We start from the raw sequence: 21,561 nt of genomic DNA, 5'->3' as shown, positions 1-21,561 counted from the left end.
AGGGAAGATTGTGTCCAGGGAAGAGCAGGTAGGTCATTTTTGGAAAGATCGGACATCTGAGGGGAAATCACAGTGCTTGGGCTAGAGCCAGGCTGTGAAGAACATAAGTGTCAAATGTGGGAGGTTGAGTTAGATTGGATTTTTATTTATCCAAGAGTCACTGGGGATTCACTGTAACCTCTTACAGGGTCTGATATAGTTAGATCTGTGCTTTAGGAATAATAATTTGGTGTTTGAATGTACTGTTGGGCTTTGGAAACCAATATTGGACTGCAGGAGTTGTATTAATTATTTGTAGAATCATTTTTTAGAATCATTTATACCCATTTTATGAGTTAAGTGATATTTAGGTAATCTTAATAACTATATATTTGACAAACTATTAAAAATTTTTAGTAATGTTGTCCCCCCCTTTGGGATGGGATGGGAGTGGGGAGGAATTCTAACTTGGCAGCAATTTGAGAGGTAGATTAGATATGGGAGAGACTGGCTAAAGGGAGACCATTTAGATAATTGAAAAACGAAGAGTATCTAAATCATAATGTTTGTGTTATATGAAGACATATGTTAAGAGATGTTGAGAGAGAGAATGTACAAAACTTGACCACTGATTGGATATGAGGGGTAAGTGAGAATGAAGAGTTAAGGATGATTCCTATGTGAACCTGGGACAGTGGAATGCACTGATGTTGTAACTGATATTTTCTCATTATAAGAGAAGTGATTCAGAATAATTGACAAATTCATGAATTCTAATCCTGTTTAAGAAGCATTAGTCAAAAAAAGTTTTTGAGTTTGGATTGTTAAAAATCATTTTTCATCTTATTACTTGCTTTTAACCTTTGTTCCTCCAACTTTTAAACAAAGAAGTTACCCCAAATAGACGAATTACGTTGATATATTTGAGGGTTAAATTGTTTCAGTCTCAGAGCTAAAAATATTTGGGTGGATAATGGTTCTGATATGTTTTTCTTTTGTTTTCTCCTATAGTTGAGCAACTTACATCTGAAGGAAGACAGAGTCAAACCAGATACCAATGGTGAGTAACCTCATAATTATAAACAGAGCTAAAAATGAAATGTAGTTTCCTTCATGGTTTTTCTCAGATCTTATAGCAGTCATACATAGATTGTATTAACATAGCAAGTGATAATTAACTCTTGGGTGTAGGATATGTTTTTGAATAACAATTTTTTTTTTTTGTCTAATTCTTCAGGTACTATTGTGAAATCCAATGAAAATGTAGAAAAGACAGATGAGGAGGAGAAAGGTAACTATAATTTTAAAGTGGAGAATGTAAAATAAAGAATTGGACTTATTTATAAGGCTTCATTTTAACACATAATAATATGAATCACAGAATAGATAAAGAAGTCCTAGACTTTTAATATATTAGAGATTGTGCTAATGATCTGTATTTAAAGTGATCTTTAGCATCAAATATTTACTGAATCTCTGCCTTTGCCCTGCCAAGCCTTGGATGAAATTATGAAATTATTGCCTAGGTCCATTACAGATCTGTGTTACATAATCTCAACTGAGCCCTCATTGCAACAAGAAATCCTTTTATAGCTCCCTACTTGATTAATTATTCCTCATTGAATAATTACTTAGCTCATTGAATTTTAAAATTTTCTCATTCCAAACCACCATTTCCTCTACCTTTAAGGTTGATAACCTTGTCTCACATTTCACTGAAAAAATTGAGGCCATTCAGAGAGAGTCATCAGTTTTCTTGTCCTAAGATTCTTGCAGTACCCAGATGCCTTCTGTTACTAGGACAGTACTCTTCCTTCCCTTCTGTCTCACATGAAGATCAAGGGCTCTTCTCCTTGCCAGGAGAAGCTCCTGCACCTGTTGAGGAGATCCCATTCCGTACGGCCTTCTCTGTCATCTTCTCTCTTTGGCTAGTCCTCAGGGTTTTCCTGTGTCCCAGATGCTTCTCTGTTACCTATATACATGCCCTTCTCTAGCGCCTGAAAACCTCTCTTGATCTGTCCTCCCCATTAGCTGCCCTCCTATAGCTCTTCTTCCTTTTGGAGAAGATCAGGTGCACCTGACACCTCCACTTCCTTTTCTCTTTCTCTCCCTTCTTAACTATACAAGATATCCCGATTTCTTGGTAACACAGGCTTTTAACCTCTAGGTCATCCTTCACTGTTTATTCTGTCTTACCTCTATATCCAGCCAGTTGTCAGGTCCTGTTGATTTTTTGCTTCTTGGTTACACACACTTTTTTGACCAGCCACTACCCTTGTGCAGACCCTCATCACCTCACCCTGGATCTGTGGCTAGAGCTTGAGAGTGGTTTCTTCCCCTCAAGTCCCTTCCCCCATCTAGTTCATCCTTCACTCAGCTGTTAAATTGATCTTCCTAAAGCTCATGTCTGATCATGGCTCATATGCATATACACACACATCCCTCTCCCAATTTAGTAAACTCCCAGTAGCTCCTCCTTGCCTCCAGGATGAAATATAAGATCTTTGTCTTTTATAGCTTTTCATAACCTGGCTGCTACCTACCTTTGTAGTAGTCTTATACCCCTGAATTCTCTACCACATATTCTGCAAGCGAATGACATTGGCCTCCTTTGTCTTTCTTTTAACAGGACATTTTTATGTCTTGATTGAGTGCATATTTCCTGATCCCTTTTAATTGTAGTGCGTGTCTTTACTCTGTTGATTAATTTACTCTGTGTGTGTTTGTGTATTGTTTGTACTTGACTGTTTAACTCCTTGAGAATAGGGACCTTCTTTTGCCTTTCTTTGTTTGACTTGCACTTATCACTTATGTGTTTGTCACATAATAAAAAATTAATAAATCCTTTTTGACTGACTGGTAGGATACCAGACATTTTAAAAAATATTCCCACACTAAAAAAGTAAAGTTAAAAGTATCATAGAAAAAATTGTCCTTAAGACGAAGTAAGGGTAGACAAGACATTATTGCATCATCTGAATTTTACTTGTTCTTTGTAAGTTTTCTATTATGGTAGATGGGGTTTGTAGGGAAGACAAAGGAAAGAATAGATAATATGGATGGAGGTAGTAAGGGGAAAGGGTGGAAAAGAAAAGGTATTGATAATATGAACCAGTAATGTAGCTGTTACTACATTTAACCATACATGAATGGACTTTATTTTGATTTTCATGAATTGCTTTTCATCATTATTATAAAGCACTTTTTTTCCCCCCTACTACAGAGGATAGAGCTGCCCAGTCATTGCTAAATAAACTGATCAGAAGCAATCTTGTTGACAACACAAATCAAGTAGAAGTCCTACAACGGGATCCAAATTCCCCTCTCTATTCAGTGAAGTCTTTTGAAGAACTTCGACTGTAAGTCTTTCTAATTACTAGTCTATAATGGCCATAACAATACCTTCACCAAAAATATAGGCATTTCATTCAAAATACAGCATTCCATATAATCTAGGGAAGACTTTAAATGCCATATAGCTAGTTAGATATATGTATTCCTCTTATTACAGAAAAATGTTTTTTCCTATTATCTTAAAAATTAAGATAGGTTAGCATGGATACTTTTTCCTTTTCTTTTTTTTTAATAGTAAAGGTTTAATTAAATTGTAGGACTTTTTAGATGATGTATGTTCTTACTTGTTGAGCATAAATGTGACTTTTAGTATTGATAGTTACAAGTAAAATGTGTATCATTATCATTTTTATAGGAAACCTCAGCTTCTACAAGGAGTCTATGCTATGGGTTTCAACCGACCATCTAAAATACAAGAAAATGCATTACCTATGATGCTTGCTGAACCGTATGTATCCAACTGAAGTTTAGCCTTTTTATAATTTGCTTTTTTTTTTCAGCTCCTTTCATTAGTGTTAACTTTTCCATTGAACTGAAAAGGTTGTTGTGATTTAGAATGAATACAGTTTTGAATAGTATCTAAATCACTAATAGGCATTTTAAATGTCAAAACTTGATATACATAATCATTTAAGTTTTTGGTTGTCTCTTTTTACTTCTTTATTAATAGGTATTATGTTCCTATTTCACCTTCCACTCATGCCAAAACAGTGAAACTTTTATCAGAGAAACTTGCTGTAAAACAGTCTCTCACTTTCCTATTTTCCTTTTAATCTTGGCTGCATTGGTTTTGTTTGTGCATACCTTTTTTAATTTCATGTAATCAGAATTACTATTTTATTTCCTATGATCCCCTCTTATCTCATGTTTGATTATGAACTGTTCCCTTATCCATAAATCTGTCAGGTAAATTTTTCCATGCTTCACTAATTTGCTAATGCCATTACACCTTTATGTTTAAATCACATAGTCTTTTTTGATCTTATTTTAGTATATAATATGAGATATTGATTTTTTTTTTTCCTAGTTTCTACCACACTACTTTTAAATTTTCCAAGAAATTTTTGTGATAAAGTAAATTCTCAAACCAATGGGTTTATCAAACACTAGGATACTGTGGCCTTTTGCTTCTATATATTATGTATCTAATTTCTTCTACTCATCAATTACTATATTTCTTCACCAATACCATATTGTTTGATGATTACTTTTTTGTTGTATAATTTGAAATCTGGTAATTTGAAGCTGTTTTCCTTCACATTTTTTCCATTGTTTCCCTTAATGTTCTTGAACTTTTTTTCTTCTAGAGGAATTTTGTAATTTTTTTTTTTCTAGCTTTATCAAATAATCATTTAGTAATTTGGTTGGCACGGCACTGAATGAGTAAATTAAGTATTATCGTTTTTAGGCTTGGCCTACTAAGGAACAATCTGTATTCCTTATTTCAATCTGTATTTGTGTGAGAAATATTTTGTAATTGTGTTCCTGTAGTTCTGTATTTGTCTTAGCAGGTAGATTCCAAAGTATTTTACACCATATACAGTATTTATCTTTGTTTCCTACTGAAGGAAGGGACCCTGAAACTCTAAAACTCCTTGAAGGAGAAAATCTCCTTCAACTCTGCCTCAGTGAGGGAACCCTGCCTGAGGAAAACAAGACAGTTTCATTCTGTTATCTAGGTGGGGTTGGTTCAGTCCTGAGCAAAAGAATTCCAACCCTATTCATTTAAAGAAACTCATTAGATTCTATTCAAATTCCAGCCCAAGCTGAAACCCAGCTTGTAGATTGTTCCAAGTTGGAACTCCACCCACTAGCCCCCTTCCTCTTATAGCCAAAGCTCCTATTATAAAAGAGCCAATCTAAAATCTCTTCTTTGAAGAGGTTCTAAACATGCCAAGCTATGCCATGCTATGCCAAGGAAGCCTCTGCCCACTGGAATAATATTCTTTTCCAGTGCTATCCTCTCTTTACCCTCACCTATTTCCTTAAGGAGATTTTATGCCTCTCTCTCTGGATTTCTAACATTACTTAGCAATCCCTGTAATAAACCTCTTTTTATCAATCTAGGTTTTGGGGTTTGTAAATTCCTTTACAGAGAATCCCTGCGCCGCCAGAACGGGGTTCCCCAAAACTTCCTACCCTTGCACCAAATCCCAAGGGGGTATAGGGAAGCCAAACCTCTCCATTTGGTTCTCTGAACCCCAAACTTGATACTAGACCTTATCATTTAACTCCCTGATCACCAGAAACCCTAATCTCATTTTGGTTCTCTACTAAAGGGAACCCGCAAACCTAAAACATCCTATTTTTGGTTCCCATACCGGGAGCTCCCAAAACTAGACTTCACCTCATCACTACTACTGGATTTTGTTGATAATGTAGAAAAATGCCGATGAATTTCTGCGTGGTTACTTTACATCGTGCAACTTTGCTAAAGTTGTTAATTATTTCAAATAATGTTTTAGTTGATTTTTTAGCATTCTCTATCAAATCATTGGTAAAAAGTGATGACTTTTTCCTTCTTGCCTTTTCTTATTCCTTCAATTTCTTTTTCTTGTTTTATTTCTATAGTTAGCGTTTCTAGTACAATATTGAATAATGATATTAGTAATAGACAGCCTTGTTTTACCTCTGATCTTATTGGAAAAGCTTCTAATTTATCCCTGTAAAAGAGAATGCTTGTTCTTAGTTTCAGATAGATACTACTTATTTTTTTTTTTAAAGCTCCATTTCTGTGCTTTTTAATAAGAATGGATGTTGTATTTTTTCAGAAGCTTTCTCTATATCTGTTGATATACACATATGATTTTGATATAGTTAACTATGTGTATAGTTTTCCTAATATTGAACCAACTCTGAATTCCTGGTATGAATCCAACTTGTTCATAGTGTCTGATCTTTGTGATGTACTGCTATAATTGACTTGTTTTAGTATTTTATTAAGTTTTGTGTCACATGACTAATATGGAATGTTTTATATGATGATTTCTTGCACATAATTGATACCATATTGATTATCTTCTCAATAGGTGGGGGAGGAGCTACAGGGAAGGAGAATTTAGAATCCAAAATAAATAAATTTCTTATTTTAAGAAATAAAGCTTTTACTTCAAGATTTAGTAGGAAAATTGCTCTGCATTTTTCTTTTTCTGTTTTTGCACTCTCTGGTTTAGGTATCAAAACCATATTTGTCGTAGAAAGAATTTAAGACTCCTTTACCTATTTTTCCCAAAATAATTTTTTTGTTTGTTTTTTAATTTACTTGCTAATTTCTGCCCTGTCTTGACATAGCCCACAGAACTTGATCGCTCAGTCTCAGTCCGGTACTGGTAAAACAGCTGCATTTGTCCTGGCTATGCTTAGCCAAGTGGAACCTTTGAACAGATACCCCCAGGTAAGAGTTTGATGCTAAGTGTTCTGTTAAGTACTACACCTAAGTGCAAAATCCCCCACAGGGGAGAAACATCACACACTTGAAGGAATTGCAAATCAGTCTTCATTGACACAGATGTTGGTTGTGAATTGAGAATGAAGTAAATCAGAAGCCAGAGGGAAGAGAAGAGCGGTCTGCTTGTCAGTCTCCTTGTATTGTTAGCATCCTCTCACGTGGAGGGATCTATTCAGCTGGTCAGAAGTAGATCCCTCGCAACCACTAGCAGGTTGCTCCTGTAACAGTATTCCCTGACTAGCATGAATTGAGAGATGTTACCATATGATAAAGGACTGGTGTCTCAATTCCTTTAATAAGTAGATATAACAAGACTCCCTAAGAAGTGGATCATATTTTGCTAGTGTATCTTGAAAATCTTCCTGATTAGTTGCTAAACTTTTAAACATTCCCTTTTCTACTACTATGCCTTACAGAGAACAGTTATTAATAATGATATCTCTTACTTTCCCCAAAAGCCTTTGGAACAATGCAAAATAGTCTCTAAGGTTAAGGTAGAGAATTAAGGAAGTGAGCTTCTAAAATATGTCTCATGCTCTTATGACCCAGCTTAGGCAGGACCTTTATAATTCTTTGATTCCTACCTTAAATAGAACAGCTTGTAAAATAGGTAGGAATAAATAATCCCGTGAGTCAGAACTCTCATGCAGAAGTACTTTAGGGCTTTTAGTAGCCAGAAGAAGTGCAAATAGTATGTATTGTAATTTACAGTCTGAGAAAAATTCCTTCTTAATGCTATTTAACCTTGGTTGGTGGGGGTCACTGGGAGAGGTTAAAATCATTAAGTAACCTTACCTAACTAAAACAAAATGTCCAATTATTTCCTTAAACTATATACCTTAGTATTCTCTGATGCTAAATGACTTTGTTAAATTAAGGAGAGCATGTCTTATTTTATATTTTCTTTTCAGTGTTTGTGCCTCTCACCAACTTATGAGCTCGCACTTCAGACAGGAAAGGTGATTGAACAGATGGGCAAATTTTATCCAGAACTTAAACTTGCTTATGCTGTTCGAGGCAATAAATGTGAGTATACAAGGAGGATGATACAGTATTTAAGCTTAAAAAAAAAAGAACAAAAACTCCCTCTTATTGGAATATGTGCGATGTTGGACTTTTTAAATGCCTTGGTTAGTTTTGCCAAACTGATTACTCTTTTATTTTTTTCAGGTATGGCTTACCTGGGAGGGTAAAGAGCAAGGGCAATAAAGATAATGTAAAAATAAAAGATAATAAAAATCTTATTTAATAAATTGTAGAATTATAAGAAAACAGTGGAGAGATGTTCCTTCAATGCTATAAATAGCTTGAAGAACCATTAAGTTGTTAGTAGTGCAAATTTTAAGTTGACTTGCACTTGAGATGAAAAAAATACAAGTTACTTTATCAGTTTTAAATCTCTTCTACAAAGGATAATCATCAAAACTCCTTGGTACTGCTTCTAACAGATTTCATTAGTGGAACTGATGAGTTAACACAGAATACAGAAGTAAACAAAAACAAGTCCCCAAGTCCCAATTCCTGGGAAAAGGACTCAACTAGTTATAAAAATGGCTAGGAAACTGAACCAAATCTGAATCAAATAGAATTTACATTTAGGCTAATTAGCAAGGTAAATTCCAAGTATACACATGGCTTAGTTTCAATCCCGGATTTATGGATGGAAGAGAGGTCATGCTCCAATGATAACTAAGGAAGATCACTTGAAAGAAAAATGATTTTGATTCTGTAAAATCAAATCATTTTTGCACAGACAAATCAGTATAATAAAAACTATAAGGCAAATGAGTAATTGGGGAGAAAATCTTGAAGAAGTTTTTCTGATACTCTGGGAAATGAGTGTGAACCACTACATAGAATTCCCAATCCCTCTATTTTTGTCCGCCTGCATTTTTGATTTCCTTCACAGGTTAATTGTACATTATTTCAAAGTCCAATTCTTCTTGTACAGCAAAATAACTGTATAGATATGTATTCTTATATTGTATTTAACATATACTTTAACATATTTAACATGTATTGGTCTACCTGCCATCAGGGGAGGGGGTGGGTGGAAGGAGGGGAAAAATTGGAACAAAAGGTTTAGCAATTGTTAATGCTGTAAAATTGCCCATGTAATATCTTGTAAATAAAAAGCTATAATAAAAAAGAAAAAAGAAGTTTCTCTGATAAAGGTCTCATTTCTTTTTTTTTTTTTTTTCCTTTTTTCTTTTCTTTTCTTTTTTTTTTTTTTTTATTATTATAGCTTTTTATTTACAAGATATATGCATGGGTAATTTAAAGCATTGACAATTGCCAAATCTTTTGTTCCAATTTTTCCCCTCCTTCCCCCCCATCCCCTCGCCCCTATGGCAGGTAGACCAATACATGTTAAATATGTTAAAGTATATGTTAAATACAATATAAGCATACATGTCCTAACAGTTATTTTACTGTATAAAAAGAATCGGAGTTTGAAATAGTGCACTATTAGCCTGTGAAGGAAATAAAAAATGCAGGCGGACAAAAATAGAAGGATTGGGAATTCTATGTAATGGTTCAGTCATCTCCTGAGTTCTTTTGCTGGGTGTAGCTGGTTCAGTTCATTTCTGCTCCCTTGGAACTGATTTGTTTCGTCTCATTGTTGAAGAGAGGGCCAGTCCATCAGAACTGATCATGATATAGTATTGTTGTTGAAGTATATAATGATCTTCTGGTCCTGCTCATTTCACTCAGCATCAGTTTATGTAAGTCTCTCCAGGCCTTTCTGAAATCCTCCTGCTGGTCATTTCTTGCTGAACAATAATATTCCATAATATTCATATACCATAATTTATTCAGCCATTCTCCAACTGATGGGCATCCACTCAGTTTTCAGTTTGTAGCCACTACAAAGAGACCTGCCACAAACATTCTTGCACATACAGGTCCCTTTCCCTTCTTTATGATCTCTTTGGGATATAAGCCCAGTAGAAACACTGCTGGATCAAAGGGTATGTGCTCAGTTTGATAACTTTCTGAGCATAGTTCCAAATTGCTCTCCAGAATGGCTAGATGTATTCACAATTTCAAAAGGTCTCATTTCTAAGATATAGGAATAATGAATTGCCATTCCCCAGTAGAGAAATGGTTGAAGGGTAGAGAAATAGGTGTTTTTCAAAGGAGAAACTTTTAGCTTTCAGCAATAACACGAAAAAATTTTATAAATCTAGGTGCCCCGAGAAACATAATTTTGAATAATTTTAGAAATCTGATAAATACAAAATAAACCAAAAGGTAAACTACAAGTTTACCACAAGAGTATAAGGATAAAGATGAAACAGACCATATTCACCTTCTGGGAGAGGGGATGAATTCAAAATGCAGAAAGAGACTTAAGTTTTCAGACGTGGAAAGTGTAGAAATTTGTTTTGCTAAGCTATGTAAAATATATTTTAAAGGGATATGCTTTTACAAATTGCTTCATTGGGGGTGAAAGGAACAGTGAAAGATTAATTTTTAAAAATACGTGTTTGAATGAAAAAAAATACTTCTGAAACATTCAAACCATATCATAGCTTTTAAGTTGAAAAGGCAAAAAAACCAAACCAAAACAAAACAAAAAAAAGTTGGAAAGGCAGAAAATAACAGAGCAATTAATTTGATGTGACATTTTGCTTAAATATCGTTGGATTCTTATTAATATTTTATTGTTGAATTGTTTGGCTTTTGTCCCAACTTTTTGTTACCCTGTTTGGGATTTTCTTGGCATAGTGGTTTGCCATTTCCTTCTCCAGCTCATTTTAGGCATGAAGAAATTGAGGCAAACTAAGTAAAGTAATTGTCCAGGGACACACAGCTTGTAACATATCTGTGGCCAGATTTGAATTTGGGAAGCTGTGTCTCCCTGATTCTAGGCCCAGTACTCAATATACTGTACCACCTAACTACCTCTTGTTAAGATTAAACATTTTATTTTCTCATTTGAGCAAATTGTGGGTAAAACAGTGAGACTGGAAAAATATTTTTATCTTGTCAAGTTTATAGAATTGGAAAAAAAAAATCACTCATGAGATATAGTGCTTTATTTAAAAAAAAAAAAAGGAGAGAAAGCACTAATCCGAGTAATGCTTACTGCTTCATAAGGCATCTCTTTGAATTTGGGTTTTTTTTTTTTTGTTTGTTTGTTTGTTTGTTTGGTTTTTGGTATTTTGCTGAGGCAGTTGGGGTTAAGTGACTTGCCCAAGGTCACACAACTAAAGGGAGTGTTTTAAGTATAAGGGAAGGTTTGCTATAGGAGATGTAGCTGGCACTGAAAAGATGGATAGGATTTATAGAGGTGCACTTGATAACATGGAGGGCGTTTAGATAATAGAAATTTTATTGGCAAAAGAAAAAAACATGATCTGGATGTGGGGAATAAAGAGGAGGCATACCTGAAGGCCATGAAAGTTTATTTTAGGGCAGATGAAACTGAGGATGAAAAAGATGTGTGATGACAGAGGCCTCTGATAGGCTGAAAGTGAGGACTTGGCCAAAAAAAAAAATTCATGTCAACTTAGCTTTTAAGAGCCAAGGGGAACAATTTAATTTTTCCCCTCTTGTAGTTTTCTTCTTTTAGTGTTTGTTTTCTTAAACTATGTAGATCTGATTTTAATGTGGTGTTCTAGATTACTATGATTATAGAAAATTTGAGAAATACTTTTTTTTTTTTAAATCTGTATTTTGCTCTATATAAATTCTTGCTCTCATCTACTTTACTTTCTCTATTGAGGGCCATTATTAATATACTGGTCAAGAAAATCTAAAGCTTTAACTCGGATAATCTCAGATTCTGTCTCCCTTATTTTGTACTGAAGTTTTAAAAATATTTTTATTTTTTAGTTTTATATTTCTTTTATACTCAATTTGACAAACATTAGCAAATACGAATATTTATCCATTTGTATATCAAATTATAAGTCTGTTATAATCAGCTTGTTCCTGGACTGTGCTTTTGATAGTGACAGTGAAAAAGAGGTTAGAATATGAGCCATTGTAGTGAGGAAATGATAGGACTAGATATATGTATATAAAGAATGTGAAGAAAGAATGCAAACTTGCTTTTAGAATGACCTCTAATAAGTAGACAAACCACTTGGGTTTGATGGGACCCAGTTCCTCAGCTGTAAGTGGAAGAGTACTTTGGTACTTATCTCCAAGAGTGACTGAGGAAATGGAATTAAAGAACAACATAGATGTTTGCTGTTGTCACTGTAAATATAAAATATGAACAAAATCATATAAATAATATGAAATAAGAATTGTTATCTACCCCCTGGTTTGTTTCAGTTTTATTTCCTTTTTTTCTATGTATGTGGACTCTTAAACACTTAAAATCATTATTCATGATTGTGATAATCTGTCCTTCCATTTAAGAGAGCTATGTTCTTATGGGCATCAAAGCCTTCTCTCTTTAGAATCCTCTTTCTCCCTTAGAGTCCCTCCCCCTTTCTTAAACTTTTCCCCTCCTATTTCTGTATTCTCTTCTATTTAGCCTATCCCTTACCTTTTCTATTTTCCCCTCCCACTTTTCAATGAGGTTTGTGGGAGAAGTTTCTCTGTAAACCAGATATGTCTAATATTTTCTCTTTGAGGCAAATCTGATGAGAGTAAGATTCCAAGAGAGGTATGTTCAAATATGTCTGTGTAATGTTTTTGTCAATAATCATATGATTATGGAAACTGTCATGGAAAATTTATTGTTGTTGTTTCAACAGTAGAAAGAGGCCAGAAGATCAGTGAGCAGATTGTGATTGGTACTCCTGGCACCGTCCTGGATTGGTGCTCCAAGCTGAAATTCATTGACCCCAAGAAGATCAAGGTGTTTGTTCTGGATGAAGCTGACGTAATGATAGCCACGCAAGGCCATCAGGATCAGAGTATCCGTATCCAGAGGTATGGGGCGCTTGTGGGAATAAAGAGAGGAAATCTTTCTACAGGAAGCAAGCTCAGAATGTCAGACCACAGATCATTTTCTGTAATTTTTTTTTAATTCCAAAACCCATCCTTGTGCACAAGTGCCATTGTTTTTTGAGTCATTTAAATTATGTCTGATCTTTGTCACCTCATTTGGAGTTTTCTTGGCAGAGAAAGAGTGGCCTCTGACAGGCCGTTTCCTTCTTCATTTGAGAAAACTGAGGCAGATAGTGTGAAGTGACTTTCTCAGGGTTATTTAACTAGTAAGTATCTGAAGCCAGAATTGAACTCAGGTTTTCCTGACTCCAGGCCTGGTGCTCAATTCACTGCATCATTTAGTGCTTTTAACTCATTCACAGGATATCCAACCTTTAGATAGATTAACCAAAGGTGGTAGAGTCTTTGTATGTTTATAAATAAATGCAACTTCATTTGTTTGGAATAATTTAATTATGATGAAGTCTTAAACCTTGAGGAATGATACAGGGACTTCTCCCTAACTCTCCTATTTTTAAGTTCCTCAGAAGAGATGAAAAGAGGAATGCAGAGTATTGGAACAGTAAGTAATTATCCCCGGGTCATTTAAACAAATAACTAAAACAGTTATCTGGAATAATCTAGCACTAGATTGAAAGAAGCAATTAAAAAATTTTTTTGTATGTCAGTAACTGTTACCTAGCAATGTTTTCCTTTTGTTGCTGGTATGTTTTGGTGAACTTAGTAAGCTGTGTAATAAGTCAGATCGAAGACTGTTAGAAAAATGACATAGCATGCACCAGTATTATTCATGATTGTATTAGAAATGCTTGCAGTTTCAAAAAGAGAAGAAAGAGAAATCTGAGGAATCAAAATGGGCAATGAGGTAATAAAATGATTTTTTTTGCAGACAAGATGATATAGTTAGAAAATCTTACAGATTCAACTTTTCATTATTATTATAACTCTTCATTGACAGAACATACACATGGGTAATTTTTCAACATTGACCCTTGCAAATACTTCTGTTCCAACTTTTCCCTTCCTTCCCTCCACCTCCCTCCCCTAGATGGCAGGCAGTCTCATACATGTTAAACATGTTAAAGTGTATCTTAAATACAATTTATGTGTACATATTTATCCAGCTCTCTTGTTGCACAAGAAAAATCGGATTTAGAAAGGTAAAAATAATCTGGGAAGAAAAAAATGCAAGCAAACAACAAAAAGAGTGTAAATGTTATGTTATGGTCCACACTGATTTCCCATTGTTCTTTCGCTGGGTGTAACTGGTTCTGTTCATCATTGATCAATTGGAACTGAATTGGATTCTCTCATTGCCTAATATAAATACTTCTATCAGAATTGATCTTAGAGATTGAACTTAAAGGCTAGTTGATTAGCAGGATATAAAATAAATCCTCATAATTCATCAACATGTCTATATATCATTAACAAAATGAAATAGTAGAGATATCCCATGGAAAATAACCATAAGATTTGTGAGCGTATACCAGCCAAGACAAACCCAGAAATTACATGAACATAACTATAAGACACTTTAATCAAGCTAAGTTAAGATTTAAATGATTGGAGAAATAGTAATTGTTCACAATTGAGTCAAAACTAGTTTAATAAAAATGATAGTTATATCTATACTAATCTACTTCAATACCATACCAATTAAATTACCAAAAAATACTTTGAGTTACAAAAATTTTTAACAGTGCATTTGGGAAGGACAAAAAGTTGAACATATCAAAGGAATTAGTGAAAAAAAAGGGGGGCTTAGCAGTAGCCAATCTTAAACTGTATTCTGAGGGCAGTAATTAACAAAACTATCTGGTACTTACTAAGAAATAGAAAAATGGATCAGTAGAACAGGGTAGACATAAAACACAGTAGTAAATGATTATAGTAACCTTGTGTTTGACAGACAGATTTAAACTTATGGGATCAGAAATGACTGTTTGGTTTAAAAAAAATCGTCGAGAAAACTGGAAAACAGTCTGACAGAAACAAGGTATAGACCAATATTTTATATTATTTACGAATATAAGATCAAAATAAATATATGACCTTGATATAAGAACTAGTAGAACATGAAACACATTGCCTATCTGACTTGTAAGATATAGGAGAAGTTATTGTGAGATGTTAAATGAATAATTTTGATCACATTAAATTAAATGAGTTTGTACAAATAAAATCATTGTAGCTCAGATTAGAAGGAAAGCAGAAAATTGGAGAAATTTGTTGACAGTTTCTTGGATAAAGATCTCATATCTCAAATATATAGAGAACTTAGTTAAATTTATAATAACATGGATTATTTCCCATTGAAATATGGTCAAAGCATATAAACAGGCAGTTTTTGGATGATGAAATTAAAGCTATCTATAATCAAATTAAAAAAAAAGTTCTCCAAATCATTGTTGATTAGGAAGATGCAAAATAAAACAACTTTGAGAAATCATCTCATATTTTGCAAATTGATAAAATATTATAAGTGGAAAATGACAGTTGTTGAAGAGGATGTGAAAAAATTGGGATACTAAACACTGATGGTGGAATTGTGAACACAGTCTATCTTGTAGAGAAATGTGAAATTATGTGTGTTGTAAAATTGTATATAACCTTTTGGAGATGGGTGTGAGTATATATATCTTTTGACCCAGCAGTACCACTGTTAGGTCTCTCTTCCAACGTGATTAGGAAAAAATGAAAAGAATCTATGTATTTCAAAAATATTTACTGTAGCTCTCTTTGTAATAGCAAAAAAACTGGAAATTGAGAAGATGCCCATCATTTGGGGAAAAACTAAAAAAGTTGTGATAGATGATTGTGATGGAACACTAATATATTATAAGAAATGACAGACAGGGGTCAGCTAGGTGGCACAGTGGATAAAGCACTAGCCCTGAAATCAGAAGGATCCAAGTTCAAATGTGGTTTCAGACACATAACACTTCCTAGCTTTGTGATCCTGGCCAAGTCACTTAACTCCAATTGCCTCAGCAAAGAAAAAAAAGAGAGAGAAAATGACAGGCAGGTTGATGTTAGGAAAATACGGTAAGACTTTTCATGAAGTAATAGTGAAATTGAGCAGAATCAAGTGAATTTTATATATGTAGTAATCCTAATATTGTTTGAAAAATAATTGTGAACAAGTAAGCTATTTTGAGTATTGCAATTACTGCTATCTACCTCCAGAAAAAGAACTGATAAAATAGAAGCATGCAAAATATAGTTAAGACACCTTAGGACTTAAAATGGAACCAAAACCAAAACCAAAACCAAAAAAGGCTTAAACAGAACATGACAGATGAGTATCATTTAAATATGGAGAAAAATAAACGGAAAGGAGGAATTTTAGATAGGTCTAGATGGTGTGAAAAAATAAAAATCATGTACTGTATATATTAATTCATTTGGTCTGCCTGTTAAATGTTAAGGATTTGGGATAAATGCCTTTTGATTTCTATGTTGATGTAATTGTTTTGTTGACACTGGTTTATGTTCTGTTTTTTTTGTTGTTGTTGTTTTGTTTTTGTGTTTTTTTTTTTTTTTTTAATTAGAAGATTTTTGTCTTGTTTGAGTCCTGGGATGAAAGGAGAGACTTGGGGAATCTTTATTCTCTGCCACAACTCTACAACATTTTGGGACATAAGAGACAGACTAAGCTGTGAGGGCAGTACAATCTATATTCCTCCAATTCAAGACTTTAGTTAATGCTGAATAGCTTGGGCTTGCCTTTTAGGATGCTCCCTAAGGATTGTCAGATGCTGCTTTTCTCTGCTACCTTTGAAGATTCTGTGTGGAAATTTGCACGAAAAGTTGTCCCAGACCCAAATATCATCAAACTGAAACGAGAAGAAGAGACATTGGACACCATTAAACAGTATTATGTGATGTGCAATAATCGAGATGAGAAGTTTCAAGCCCTTTGTAATCTCTATGGGGCCATCACAATTGCTCAAGCCATGATCTTCTGTCATGTGAGTAGCATCCTGCTATAACATCAAGTAGGTAAAATTCAACTTGTGTTGTCAGCTTAGCCATTACTTTTTCAGCCTGAAATTCTTTTATTTACTAAAGAAAAAAAGGATTTCTGATTATTATACTAAGGAGATTACTGTTGTAAACTATTGAGCTCTAGAGTTTATCATTATCGTAAAGAAAAACTGGGGGAAAATTAAAGCACATGTGGTTTATCTTTTTTTGTAGTTACTCAAAAAAATCTCCAAAATATTAGATTCTTTCAAATTATTACTGAAACACTACAGAGGCATTTTAATAATTGCAACTCTTAGTTGCCTTCAGAGTTAGAGCCTTCATTTGTTTCAATGAGATGAAGCCATTTTTTGCAGGTGTCTTAATTTTTTTTGCAGGTATTTCCATTTAAAAAAATTCTTTTCACTCCAGACCCGCAAAACAGCTGGTTGGCTGGCAGCTGAACTGTCCAAAGAAGGCCACCAGGTGGCCCTCCTGAGTGGTGAAATGATGGTGGAACAGAGAGCTGCAGTGATTGAGCGTTTCCGAGAGGGCAAGGAAAAAGTGTTGGTGACCACCAACGTGTGTGCTCGAGGTGAGAAGAGGCTGCCCAGCAAGGAGGCCTGGGGGCCTAGGAAAGACTAGGAGGGGGGCTTGTTTGAGTTTTTGCAGAGCCCCAGTCAGCAGCTCCCTCTGCCTTTGCAGAAGTGGTCTGCCGGAGATGGATTTTGCCCCTCCATGTGCTGAGCCACGTGGTCATCCCTCTCCGGGTGACAAATATGACTCCTGAGCCTTGCGATGGGTCTGTCTCTTGGTGGTTTGTCTGCAGTCAGCAGCTAGATGATCCTCTAGGAATTTTCTGTTCTTGGACATTGTGGAGCTCTCCTGATCTTAAGCTGTAGGAGAAGAGCATTTCCTCAGCCCTGCCATCCAGGGTTCTGCCTTCTATTTGCTGCTTTTCATTTAAATAGCTCCAGTTTGTAGACAAATGTGACAAATGGCAAGCATCAGGCAGTTTGACCTAGAACTCCCTGGGAAAAAGCTTTGACTCCCTCCAAGGAAAGAATCATCTTGAGTGGATCTGATCCATTCAGGTTGTACTGTTTTTATGGCCCTTGGGCCTTTATCTTGTTTTGTGGGTACCAGCTGCTAGAACCAAGTTTGCCAGATGAGACGGCGGCTGTCGGCCACTTTTTGTGAGCTTTGCCATCTTCCTGCACTGCAGGTATCGATGTTGAACAGGTGTCTGTGGTTATCAACTTTGACCTGCCTGTGGACAAGGATGGGAATCCAGACAACGAGACATACCTTCATCGGATCGGGCGTACGGGGCGCTTTGGCAAGCGGGGCCTGGCCGTGAACATGGTGGACAGCAAGCACAGCATGAACATTCTCAACAGAATCCAAGAGCATTTCAGTGAGTGTCTCAGAGTATCTGCCCTCTGGGGCATTGAAGTGGGGAAGGCTAGGGCTCCTGGGCAGAGCCCTGGCTCTCTCCTCTGCCATCTCCCTTCTTGTTAGAGAACCAGAGAAGGGGGAGGGAGGAGTCCCACTGTTGTGTTGGAGGGCCAAAGCCCTCACACAAAAGTGTCCAGGGTGTGGCAGGTGGTGCTCGATGCCGTGCTCGGTTACATTAAGGTTTCATGAGTCAAATGAGGAAGGAGTCCTCTTTTGTCAGTAGTTGGATATTCCTTTGAAGTAAAGCAGAAGTTTGAGGGTTGTGCTCATGTTGCAGCAGTAGCTGAAATAGACTGTCCAGGTGCTCCTGTTTTGATTGTGTCTGGCTGAATTCCTTTGCAGATAAGAAGATTGACAGATTGGACACGGATGATTTGGATGAGATTGAGAAAATAGCCAACTGAAAAGCATTGGTTCGAGTTGACCTACGCCCTCTGGATGTGCATCATCAGTTCCATTTGGACTGTTTGGTTTTCAAATTGGCACAACTCTCGGCCAGTCACCAAAAAAAGGACTAAGGCGGGAATGCATAGAAATTACCTACCTCATTTCAAATTACGTTTGGATTTAACAAAAAAAAAAAAAAATTGTGCAAATAATGGGGGGAGGATAGAAAGAGAAAAAATGTTTACATGAGCTCTTAAGATTAGGCATGAATACACAGAAATTACCTTTTTGACAAATTTCTTTCTTTCTTATTTAAAGTTAATGTATACCAATCTTAAATGTAAACTAAGGACTTGTCAAAGCTTTGGTTAATTTCTGCCTCTTGACCTTCTTGTGGTAGTGTATAGATGTCTCTTCTTTTGCCTGGGATAGGCATATATTAGTGTATGTACCTGCTTGCATCTATCTGCAAAAGTGACATTGTAGAAATGAGGAGAAACTGAGTAGTAGAAGCTATATGGTGCTGGCCACCAGGGCCCTGAGGCATGCTGAACTATTAGATTGAGTGGAGTAGGGGAATCCGATGTATTTTATGAGTTAAAGATTTCCTAGACTAGCATGATGAAGCAAATTTGGGATACTTTTACCCTCTTGCTATTTCCAGCCAGGCAAAGCAATCAGGAATTGGCTGAAGAAAGGCAAGTATTTAAATTTGGAGCCTTTCTTGCATTTAGGTTTATATTCCAGAATCCTGTCTTAACCTCTCTGGCTGTTGTACTGACACGAGTCATTACAAACTGGTGTAGCATCATAGGTACCATTCCACTCCATGTGGCTGTTCTGATGCCTGGTAGGAAATATTTTTCCAGCATCCCTGTTATGCCCAGGATCAATCAGCAATAACCAGTGGAAAGTAGACAAATGTTTTTGGATCTTTTCCTCTTCAGCAAAACCAGATACTAAAAATCTCTGCTTTTGTGACTAGACTGGAAAAGACAGAAGGAAGTGTTTGAATGAGATTGGAAGAAACCCTGGACAACGTAGCCATCAATGGTCACATGTATTGTCACTCTGGCATTGCTGTCCAGATCCAAAAGAGAAGGCTAGGAGGAATCCCTTCCTTGGGTTATAAGAAATCCTTTTCAAATAGAGATTCTAACTCAGTGTCTGAGGTGGTTGGTATGCAAATGCCTGCAGTCATAATTAGAAGTGTACTAGAAATGCTCTATCTTTGACGTGTTTTATCTCTAGCTTTGATTTTTAAGCTCATTTATACCTTTATCAGTAGTGGTCACCAAAAAAATGTCATGGGACCATCTTACACTGAATATTTTTTCACTGGCAATAGTAATTTGTTCTTTCTGGCATTCAAACTGGACTGTTTAGCCTCTTTCAAAAAGGACAGAAAGAACAAGGATAAACCACAGCTATCTATGTGCTTTAGGACTGCTAGCCTTCTATCTTCCCAGGATAGGATATCTTAGTTTAGGTTTCTCTACAAGGTCCTTTAACAAGGACCAATTATTCTTTTGAATGGTTGTCCAGACCTGATGCCTCTCAAAATAGAATGGCCTTCCTAAGCTTCTCCTATCCAGAGAAAAAATGGGGGAGTATAGTTGTTCATTGGATACAAGGCAGTTGAGTAGTTCTGATTTCCTAAACTGGAGATGCTAAGGAAGGGGGAGGAGGAACCACGATAATTTCCCAGAAATGTTGCTTCTCTAACCCCACCATCTCAATCCCAAAGGACTAGTTTTTTTTTTTTTTTTTTTTTTTTTTTTTTTTTTATCATTGAACAATTGCTGTAGACCCCAGATAGACTCATTCTAAATGGATTCTGAGCTTCTCTAGTAAAATAGTTTATGGTGTCTACTAGGTGTGCTCATGGCACCAAGTTGCTTTATGCGTGTCCCTTCTCTTGGGTTATAAAGCTTCTTTCTCTTTTTTACATATTGTTAAAAAGAGGAAGAACTCATCAAATTCTTTCCTGACATCTCCATCTATCTCTGGATGGGCATATCTTAATAGCTGCTCTTATGTCATAATTAATGTAAGCTACACTTAAGAAAGCCGATTCATGATCTTCAGCCTTTTAGAATCTTTCTGAACTTTTCCCCTAAACTTCCTTGATGTTTTTGGTTCCATTTTCCTCCACCTTTTTGACCAACCCCAGCCTTAAACACAAGGAAATTTCAAACTAATTTTTACTTTTTTTCTTTAAAGATGAAAGTAAATGGACAGAAAGATGGTTTAGTTTAGTTGGGTTGAGATAATTGTGTAACCTCACAGAAATCTGATAAGAGATAGGGAGAGCAGGCTTCCTGCTAGGGTTTAGGCTGATTCTCCCAACATACAGTCAACTGCTATTTCCTCTGGTGGATTTAAGGGGGAAAACAGTAGCAGACCAGGGCCAGTGAACCTCCAAAGGATCCTCTAGCAAAAGGGACATTTGTCTAGGATGGGTGACTGGATAGAGTCTTTTTCCTCCTTTGAATGGCATGTTCTGTTCCTTTGTTGTTAGTTTCTTGTCTTTGTCTTTTCTGTCAAGCTTTTTAAGAGGGAGCAGTGGGCTATTGCTTCTTCCATATGGGTTATGGCTATCTTGATTAATTCTGCTAAGGAATGGAGGGCAAGGCTATGGATGCTGTGGAGCATATATGGCACAAAGGAGAGACGAATGACTACAGTATCTAGAACTGCTTTCCTAGGACCAATTTCTGGTTCTGACTTGTGCCTTTGAGCAGACTTGCTACTCAGGTCTGGTTAGAACTCTCTATTTTGCCTATTAATCGAAAAATGTCTTCATTGGCCACCTGAGCATCATATCTGACTGTATTGATGAGAAATGCCTAATTGTACATCCATTCCCTATTTTGTTATGTTAATAGATTTTAATCATTATGCTGTACCTTTAACTCTAGGGTGGTCACTGTATCGAAGACTAAATTCACAGAAACTCAAATCACAAGGACATTTTGGTCAGCTCCTTTTGGGAGCCTCATATTCCTGATCTCTGATTAAAAAATCAAAAGGATCTTGATGTGATGCAAGCT

At 35.8% G+C, this 21,561-nt stretch overlaps 1 protein-coding gene across 3 annotated transcripts in view; it reads left to right on the top strand.

Moving 5' to 3' along the window:
- Positions 1–21,297, top strand: part of LOC100934314 (ATP-dependent RNA helicase DDX19B) — a 37,941-nt gene extending 16,644 nt beyond the window's left edge. For 2 of the 3 annotated variants that reach the window (XM_031949984.1, XM_031949986.1), the window contains exons 2-12: positions 991–1,039; positions 1,217–1,270; positions 3,203–3,338; positions 3,689–3,781; positions 6,625–6,727; positions 7,693–7,807; positions 12,499–12,676; positions 16,431–16,668; positions 17,096–17,258; positions 17,889–18,080; positions 18,464–21,297. In XM_031949984.1, the coding sequence (XP_031805844.1) occupies positions 991–1,039; positions 1,217–1,270; positions 3,203–3,338; positions 3,689–3,781; positions 6,625–6,727; positions 7,693–7,807; positions 12,499–12,676; positions 16,431–16,668; positions 17,096–17,258; positions 17,889–18,080; positions 18,464–18,525 (1,383 nt within the window). In that variant the 3' untranslated portion in view covers positions 18,526–21,297. The remainder of the gene's footprint in view (positions 1–990; positions 1,040–1,216; positions 1,271–3,202; positions 3,339–3,688; positions 3,782–6,624; positions 6,728–7,692; positions 7,808–12,498; positions 12,677–16,430; positions 16,669–17,095; positions 17,259–17,888; positions 18,081–18,463) is intronic. The other variant, XM_031949985.1, reaches the window with a different exon arrangement.
- The last annotated feature ends 264 nt before the right edge of the window (positions 21,298–21,561 follow it).

Source organism: Sarcophilus harrisii, chromosome 2 (genome assembly GCF_902635505.1).
Source record: "Sarcophilus harrisii chromosome 2, mSarHar1.11, whole genome shotgun sequence".
NCBI lineage: Eukaryota > Metazoa > Chordata > Mammalia > Dasyuromorphia > Dasyuridae > Sarcophilus > Sarcophilus harrisii.
Note: the sequence above shows the minus strand (reverse complement) of the source record. Positions and strands in the feature narration are given on the sequence as shown.